Raw genomic sequence first — 9,368 nt, 5'->3', positions numbered from 1 at the left:
ATTGCACCCTTTCAAAAGCATCAGTAAATTATTTTCCTAGGGGAAGCTCTTTGCCCATTAAGAAATAGATTTGGTCATGGTCTGGGCAAGGGATAGTGGGACATCACTGTCATGGGTCCCCAAGAGTGCGGCCAGCTGGGCTGGGCCTAGGATGACGGGCTGGCTCCCACTTGCTCCTGCTGCAGGAGATCATCTTGAAGCGAGCGGCGGACATCGCCGAGGCGCTGTACAGCGTTCCCCGCAATCACAACCAGATCCCCACCCTGGGCAACACCCCTGCGCACACGGGCATGATGGGCGTCAACTCCTTCAGCAGCCAGCTAGCCGTCAACGTGTCGGAGACGTCACAAGCCAACGACCAAGGTAGGCTGGTGCCCCGGGCGGACCCCTGCCCTGAACACCCTCCGCGGGTTGGTTGAGGCCTTAGCTGAAGAGGCACGTGTCCGGGGCCGGCTGGGGAATGTCTGTAGCGTTCCGTTCTCTCTGGCTCTGCTGGTTCCTTTGCTCAGGAAGACCTTGCTGCAGGTCCTCCCAGCCAGTGCTGGCCTAAGAACACTCAGAGAGCCCAGTTACTAAAAACGGCAACTCCCCTGGCTGCCATGCGGGTCACTGGTATTTGCTAGAAGTTTCCCTCAATGTGTTCATAAGTGACTTTGCTTTCCTTGGAAGACTGGGCTAAGCCATAGGATAGCCATGGCCTAGGGAGCCGAGGAGAGCCTGCTTGGATGCACTGCACGGTGGGATTTGGGTCTAAGTTTGGAATGAATCCATGGAGAGAGACCCGCATTTCCACACCCCGCACCCCATCCCACAGTACAGTGACCTGGGCCAGCCAGGGCCACTGCATCTTGCCGTTTGGGTCCATTTTAGTTTTCCTCATTGCAGTGTGCGCAGGCAGTGATCTTAGAAAACACCTCACCTGTACTGCTGATTTTGTTCCCATCCGTCCACGCTCCTGTGGCAGGAATGAAGCTTCCATGTCCCCTGACTGCCCCCATGTACAGAAATAGAAACCATACAAATGAAGAACCCCAAACAGCCTTTCAGGGGAAGTTATGGCCACCAACAAGCTCTCCTTGTCAGTCATGGCATTTGAAGGTCTACAGAGGCCAAAAGTTCACAGAGCGGGGGGGGGACAGACCAGGAATCCAAGCTTTGATAATTGCCTCTAAAGAGAAACGTGAAAGCCACTGACGGTGAGATCGAAGTGCGCCCCGGCTGGCTGTCGAAGCCAGCAGAGACAGGATGGGGCTCACGGTGAGACAGTGGCAGCAGGGTTGGCGTGATAAGGTCATCCGAGCTGGCAGCAGGCGCTAGAGCAGGTGGAAAGTACAGGGTCAATTAGCAATGTTAATAAATGATATAGATTCTCGGGGAACCCCCCCCAAGTGTCTGTCGCTGATAATAATGTTATTTTTGGCCGGGGGGGGGGGATTTCAACAGTCGGCTACAGTCGCAATACAAGCAGCGTGTCCCCGCGAGGCTACGTCCCCAGCAGTACTCCCCAGCAGTCCAATTACAACACAGTCAGCACTAGCATGAATGGATATGGAAGTGGCGCCATGGCCAATCTAGGGGTCCCTGGCTCACCTGGATTTCTTAATGGCTCCTCCGCTAACTCTCCCTACGGCAGTAAGTGTCTGTTTTTGTCACACATCATCACGCAGATTCATATTCACTACCGAGTCGAGTGTGTGCATTGCTTGGATGTTCTGTGATGTGAGCTACTGGATAAAAGGAAGGGTGGCCCTGGAGGCTGGGCATCCAAATGGCGACCATAAATTGACCCAAAACGGGCCCGATGTGATCTCATTGGAAACCAAAACAAAATCCGAACAAAATGGGCTGCTCAATTGGAAGAGAAAGTCCAGTGCAAAAGAGCTTGCCTGTTATCCAGAGCGTGGCCGAGCCAGACGCATGTCATGTTTTGTTTTTGTGCCCCCGCCCCCCGCCTGAGGCGAGGCCTTTGGCGCTGTCTCGCCGTGGCACTGTGCCGCGGCCGCGCGTGCTGACCGTGTTTGCTTTGTTGCAGTAGTGCCGTCCAGCCCCACCATGGCAGCCTCTTCGGTCACCCTCCCTTCAAACTGTAGCAGCACACACGGCATTTTCTCATTCTCACCTGCCAATGTCATCTCCGCAGTGAAACAGAAGAGCGCCTTCGCGCCCGTGGTCCGGCCCCAAGCCTCTCCTCCTCCTTCCTGCACCAGCGCCAACGGGAACGGACTGCAAGGTGAGGGTGGTGCGGGCCAGGGGCTAGTGTTGGGTCCTCTCCAGGGGTGGGGATGGGAGTAGGGGTGGGGGCTCGGCTTTTCTCCTGGCACCTCTGTGACCACTGCATGTTCTCCCGTGGCCCACCTTGATGCGCGCCACCTCTGTCTGGTGTTCAGAGCAAGGACCCCTGTGCACTGAGCCCCAGAAAGGACCAGATTCCTCCTCTTGGATTTTGTTCAGTTCACCCTTCCGACGGCACCTAGTGTACTTTCGGTGGAACACCCTGTGCCCCTAAGGGGGTGGGACCACGTGAGAGAAGGCGGGAGTGCGGTGAGGGTCGCTGTGGTCATTGTCAGTCTGATTCAGCCAATGGATCTTTGCCCGGGGCCTGGCACTTCTCAGTGCAGGGTCGTTAGCGCTTGCAGCCTCCTATGCACAACGCAGCAAAAATAGCCCTGGCATGGGGATGGCAGGGCACCATGCCGCCTGTGGATCCCATCTCAAAATCTGCCTACCCTCATTGTCCTGAGGCTGGGCCTTGGTTCTCCACTTTATTTGCTGGACCATGCGTCCAGCAGGGCTGCGCTGTCTTTTGGAGAGGGATGTGCATCTAGACCCAGGGCCAGGAAAGGGATGTGCATCTAGACCCAACACCAGGTTGTAGTCCTGTCTGTGGACAGGAGCTGATTTTCCCTACGTGATCTCTTTCAAAGATTCAGGAGGGAGAAGGGCCGGCCCTGAGGGCACAGCTGTCCACAGCTGTCCACAGATGAGGCCACATGGAGTGGGCACCTTGTGCCTGCCCAGCGCCTGGCCCATCTGGGCTGTGCAGGCTGCACGTGGCCTGCGATGTGTGTGACAGGTAGAGCCACATGGATGCCCCCAGGCCTCATGAACTTGTGAGTGGCCCTTTGTGAGGTGCTGAGGCCCGCAGGCACTTAAATTAAGTGGCCGTCATCTGGCCTCTTTCAGACACCACCTTTGGTATATGCTCCTCCCAGTGATTCAAATCCAGTTACTCTTAGAAACATGAACCCATTCAACCAGTATTTACTGAGCACCTACTATGTACCAGGCTCTCTGCTGGGTGCTGAGGACGTAGCCGCGGAGAAGACAAACTGGCCCTTTTGTGAAGTCGGTGGCATATTTCACTTTGATGAACTAATGCTCAAAAAAGGAACTGGAAAGGTATCAGTGATTTGAAATCATTGTCTTCACAACATCCGTTAGCGTATGAAGGGACGCCCAGCCCCCGAAGTGCCGCCGACTGGCCTGCGTGCCATCAGCGGGCACCGCACCAGGGTCGCTGCAGAGGCAGGTGGTGAGGTGCCGCGGCCCTGCCCGCAACACGGGGTCAGGCCGGCTGAAAGATGGCACCTCCTACGCAGTGTGTACACGCACAGGGCTTCCAAACCATAAAGTTGTAACGGTGAGTCGGAGATAAATTAATATTGTTGAAATTAATGAACTGAGAAATCGAAGCTCACGTGACTGCATGAACAAATGTATTAATATGTTATACATCAATTAATGAGAATGATCATTCTGACAAAAATTAAACAACAGTAGCAGTAAAAGATTTTAAAGTACATTCGTACCAGGAGTTCACGTGAAAGTGTCAGCCCCGCTTGGCGTTTTTGTGCAAAGTTTTCTCTTCTTTCCTGAGAAGAGAAAAAAGGTCCTGACGGCAGTGCCATGACTCACATCTCTCCGTGGCCCTTGCCTGGAGGTTCCAGGGCAGGTGGGCTGTGAGTGGCTTTGATTCTGGAGAGCCCCTGACTCACCATTACGATACAGAGAGATGACCGCACGGTCAGAGCCCAGACTTGGAAGCAGAGGGGAAACTGAGGCCAGTCTGGTTCTCACATAGGGAGCGAGAGCAGGGCCTGTGAGCCTTGGCTGGCATCACGGGAGTGACCAGGCTGGGTTGCCTCTCTCGGCAGAGGGGGGGTCCGGGCCTCCGTTGGCTTTGTACCCTGCACTGGTCAGTGCGGGGCAGCTGCAGCCTCTGCACACAGCGGTGCCAGGAGCCCCTCCCTTTTCCAAAAGAAGCCTTTGAGGAGGGCTACAGGAGGGGCAGGACCGGGGGGTTTTTGTCCCCACGTGCGCCCTCACCTCAGGAAGCAGATTCCCCAGCACACCCTAACCACGCCCGAGGCTGATGGACGGAATTGTGCAAGTCCAGCCTCCCAGTTGAATAGGGGGGAAGGGCAGCCCCGCCCGCGTCTGCATTGGCAGGAGGGCGCATGCGGGGAGCCTACAGTAACTGCTCTGTCCTTCTGTCTTGCAGCTATGTCTGGGCTGGTAGTCCCGCCAATGTGAGGGACTCCTGTTTACCTTCCGCAGCACCCAGCATCAAAGGACCGACTTCAGGGGACACGTTTAGTATATTAAGACATGCTGATGGAAACAGTATCTTCAAAAATAGCAGCAGCAATTGAAATGCTACAAAAGACTTTGTTGAAAGATTTTATTTAAACTACTAAGAATCAACATGCAAACAGCCTACTTCTTCATGAACAATTCCATTTTATTGACTGAACTTTTCTCCTATTTTCACATTTCTCAGTCCTGAAGAATAAGGAAAACAAAGTGACGCCTATTTTGTATAAAGTTTCTGGCTCCGTCTTGGCCATGTCTAGTAATTGCTATGTGTTGGGAGAAACTTTGTGAATGCACCATTTTGATGATCATGAAGCGCTGATGAAAATGCCTCCAAGCATTTTTCTGTACTCATACTTAGATTCACAATGGTTGTGTATCTCTATAATGTGAAATATTTTTTTGTGGTGATAAAAAGGGGGCCAAGGAGGTATGAGCCATCAGACTGGAAAAAAGGATGACTATATGATTAGGAGAAACTGGGGTGGCAGGGAGGGAGGGAGGGTTTATCATTGCTTAACTTCATCTTAATGAAATGAAACTTTGTAACTTATTGTAGTTAGAAATTGTAACTTTGATATTGAATTCTCTTGCCTTCAACAAGCACACTGACAGAGAAAAATGCTACTGTCTGTTGGTTCCAATATTCTCCCACTGCTAGAGCTTCCTGTTAAGCAAGTGTGATCTGCAACATTTTTTCAACTTTTGCTAGCACTGTATACTATTGCATTCTTAGGCTACTGTGAGGTCTATGTTTCTTGTACCAGAAATTGTCCTTTTGACTTCTAGATCCTTCTTCCCTAATGTGTTTTGTATGTGGTTATAAAATTGTAGACTTTTGTGATTTTGCCAAAGTTGTAGCTAAATATTTATACACTTGTCTTGAATTTTTTTCAGATCCACTTAAAATATTTAGAAAAACAAGTTTTATTCCTTATGTGTCTTATAAGGAATAAAATGGTCTTCATTTGACACTTACTTTCCCATGAACACTTGCAGTTGCTAAGGGACTTTATTTTGTAACATATCAATTATAAATATTGTATTTATCTTTGAAATTTTGTACATTGCTTTTCCCGCCTTTTCCTTTTTCTTCTTTCTTGTCTGCGTTGGTTTCTGATCATGGCCTGGTGTTGTGACACTGGGAAGAGCATTAGCCAAGAACTTGTCTCTTTGATCTGTTTCGTTAAGAGGAACCAGTGTCTTTACATTTCATTTGTACTTCAAAAATATGCTATTGTTTAGACTTTCCATCTTTTTTTTTTATTTTGAGGAAAAGTCAAATTCATTGTTTATTTTTATATTATTTTTAAGTTATCTGAACAAATACTTTTGAAAAAAAGTTAGTTGTATAGTCAAAACAAATCGGTGCCACCCGGCCGTGACAAATCCTAGGAGAGTCTGTGCATGTGGAACGGCCGCGAAGAGGCGACACCGTTTGGGGCTGTGTCCTTATTTTATTTTATTTTTTTGTAGAATGTAAAAAGTCATTTTAGATGCCACCCATGACTTTGCCACATAGCTGAACTGTGTTTACTGGAGAAATTCAGAGGCCTAAAGTTTAAAATAAAATTTACTTCTGATGTTTTAATTAAAATGTTTGCCACATTAACTTCTCTGATGCCTTAAAGTGGGCTTCTCCGAAGAACCTTTGTGCTATTTTATCACAGGCTTACACTACAATTGTTAATAAAGACTTCATTTGGAGACGTATGGTGTAAAACACACACACACACAAAAGCACAAGCCCGCTGCATGACCCGTCTCTCCTTTCTGGGACTATTTCTGCTGCAGCCTGTACCCTCCTGGGCCCACCTCCGATTCACAGAGGTTTCAGGGGGACCCAAATCACTGCTGATTTTTAATTTTTTTTTAACAATACATTTTTGTGGTCAGTTCCAACAGCACTGTCCGTACTTTTAAAACTGGAATGACCTCCTTCAGATACTGTGCCTCTTAGTGCCAAACCCACAGTGAGACCAAAAGTGTCAGGTTTTTTTTTCTTTCTCCTTTGCACTAAATGCTTTGCAGACACAGCACAGCACAAACATTTTGCAAATTGCAGCAGAAATCGAATTTAAAAAGGAGGGACTTTAAAATACCTTCTTGACAAAAATCAACAATGCACAACTTAGAAAGTGTTCATTCTAGGGACAAAATTAAATAAACAGAATGTCCCCAGGAGTCAGCAGGTCACAGTCTGGCTTTGTGACAGTTGACAAGGCCTAGCTACATGGGAAAGCCTGAGAAGTCACTTTGGAACTAAATTGCCTCCGTTTTATTTTGTACGAGTAAGGGTTTGATCTACAAAAGAGTGCACATGGACGCACTGAGAACGCCTGCCAGCTTCCCCATGCCCTCACTTGGTTTGTGTTTTAGGTTAAGTAGTCAACACCCACATCACTTCACTGTCTCAAGACTGAGCACTTCACTAAATGGTAGATTTTACTGTTAAAGACCCTACAATAAGATTGTTTTATCTGTACATTTTTTCAGATATTTAACTGTATAAAAATGTTCATTTTACACAATATTTAATTAAAGTATTTCTTGTCTGTGAATTTCACTTTTGGTAATTCTCTCTGTTTTGATTATTAAAATGACTGACTGAACACACCTAAAATTTACATCGGGGTTTCATTTGCACATACCGGGTTCTGAAGCTGCAACTTGGCCAAGATAAAAATGATCCACAGTAGAACTTTCCACAAAGTTGTCCAGCCTCCGTCCTCTAACCTGCGTAGAGACAAGTTCAGCAAATTGTCACTTACGTGGTCCTGACCCCCAGAGCTACCGTCTGTATGCATGCTGCACTCTGGGCGATGTTTCTGTGTCACACATGCTCTGGGGGCCACAGCAGTGCCAGAGTGACACAATCACTGTTCCAGCACTTGTCTTTGAGAACTCAAACAATCCCAAGGCTCACTGAGGGGCTTGGTAACCCACTCCCTCCGGACCTTCTGCCCCAGCCCCTCTGCTTCTGAATAGCGCACTGGGCAGGCAGAGAACAACTGCTCCAGTGACCCCAGACACAAGCTTCTTTTGGCTCCATGGTTGGGTTCCACTGGGCAAGAACCAGGCTTCGGAGAGTGAGCGCAGCAGCAAAGGCTCTGGATGGGTGTGCAGACACCAGGGCACCTAGATGACTGTGCTGCCTACAGTCTGCAAGAGGGGCATCACTGATTCCACTGCCACCACAGTGGCACAGCAGACCCCATGCACCAGCCCCGGGCGCTGCTGACTGCACACTGGTAGCCAAACGCACCAGCTCTAATGAGATCTGCCTTCAACACTGAGGTTCTAATTTACACACCGATGTTCAGCTCCTCCGAGTTTCCCGTGCTCCCATTTCACTCAGTATTTTTTCATTTTCTCCTCCATGAAAGGCTGGGTTTGCATGTTTTGGCTTGCAGCTTTATAACACATACACATAAGTGTGATCCAAATTAGTACTCACAAATGTCATCTTAATTACTTGTTCTGCTGAGCAAAACAGGAAACAATTATTCAAAACATAAAGAAACTTGTGAATACCTTTTTCTCCTGTCATTGACAATCAGGTTCTCATTTTAGACTTAAAGAGACAGCACAGAGAGAGGCTTATAAGGTACAAGCCTGACGGCTGCCCACTCCCCTCCCCTGCAGACTCCCTTCCAAGTGGCTGAAGGCTGGGGCTGGGACAAGCAGTTGCTGGGCAAGTCACCTCCTTCGCACTCTGCGCTAGTGCCACAAGTACCCAACGTCCTGTAACCAGGGGATGGAGAAATTATGTTTGTGTTTCAAATCAGAAGCAAGAACTGCCTTCTTTCAAAATGCACGCCAATTATTGTGAGGCCGCCTTTTAAGGTCTTTCAAGCTTTTAAAGATTATTCAAAGCACTTGAAATGGACTTCAATCTAATGCCTCATTTCATTGCATTAAACAGCCTAGTTAATAAAGAATCAATATATTCAAAGGGCAAGGTTATCTTTTGTCTATAAGGGGTGGTGTCATTCTGAACCTTTTATAGTTCAAATGCTGAAAAAGACCTCATGAAATCCATACTCATCAAGTGGGTCAACGCGAGCGGTAAAGAGGCCCCTGAAAGGGAAGAAAGGCTGCTCTCCTCTGAAACAACGCATGCTTATCTCACTTGCTCGGAGCGCCCAAAGAAGTCCTCAGAAATGTCAATTTCTCATCAAGACAAGAGGCCACGCTGATCATTTTTTCCAGAGAATACATACAATTAAGAGAATGCAGAGAGGCGGCGGCGGCAGTGATTTGTGGCTTATTCCGGCCCCACGAGCTGCGATCTCCCTCCGAGCAGATAAAAAGGGTTGTTGATAACTGAAGTGTCAATATGCCGAAGAGTGAGTTTTGAATGTGAGTCCTTGTGCTTTGAGCTCACTGGGCCGATCCCAGGCCCTGATAACGGCGCAGCTGCCAACGGACACCACAGGTTGGCCCTCACAATTAATGCCATGAATAAATCACACAAAAGAGTTGGGATGCTTTATACTCGGTGAGACAATCCCCTGTTTTACCCTTCAAGGATTCCTTTTATGTTGGAATAAGGTTGCTTTTAATGAAATTTAAACTCATCAGAGGAAATCAAAAACCTCCAATCAGATTACAAATTGATTTTTTGGTCATTTGTCATGTCCCAGCGTAGAGCCGCAGGTTTCACAGGGAGCGAGTTGCCATCGTGGCGGGGCTGGGAGTGAGCGTGGACGCAGCTCCTGCTCCCACCCCTGGCCTAGGGACAACCTGTGGTCGGGCTCCTCAGTAAATAGAGG

The 9,368-nt window shown here is 48.5% G+C and overlaps 1 protein-coding gene across 9 annotated transcripts in view; it reads left to right on the top strand.

The window, feature by feature from the left end:
* EBF3 (EBF transcription factor 3) overlaps positions 1 to 7,159 on the top strand; it is a 129,488-nt gene extending 122,329 nt beyond the window's left edge. For 3 of the 9 annotated variants that reach the window (XM_017875313.1, XM_017875305.1, XM_017875306.1), the window contains 5 exons: positions 186 to 363; positions 1,444 to 1,632; positions 2,033 to 2,230; positions 3,287 to 3,399; positions 4,502 to 7,159. In XM_017875313.1, coding sequence (XP_017730802.1) covers positions 186 to 363; positions 1,444 to 1,632; positions 2,033 to 2,230; positions 3,287 to 3,399; positions 4,502 to 4,519 — 696 coding nt within the window. In that variant the 3' untranslated portion in view covers positions 4,520 to 7,159. The remainder of the gene's footprint in view (positions 1 to 185; positions 364 to 1,443; positions 1,633 to 2,032; positions 2,231 to 3,286; positions 3,400 to 4,501) is intronic. The other 6 variants (XM_017875308.1, XM_017875314.1, XM_017875311.1 and 3 more) reach the window with 6 other exon arrangements.
* Positions 7,160 to 9,368: the final 2,209 nt, after the last annotated feature.

Source organism: Rhinopithecus bieti, unplaced genomic scaffold (genome assembly GCF_001698545.2).
Source record: "Rhinopithecus bieti isolate Rb0 unplaced genomic scaffold, ASM169854v2 scaffold_9877, whole genome shotgun sequence".
NCBI lineage: Eukaryota > Metazoa > Chordata > Mammalia > Primates > Cercopithecidae > Rhinopithecus > Rhinopithecus bieti.
The sequence above is the reverse complement of the archived record's forward strand: the minus strand, read 5'-3'. Positions and strand labels throughout refer to the sequence as shown.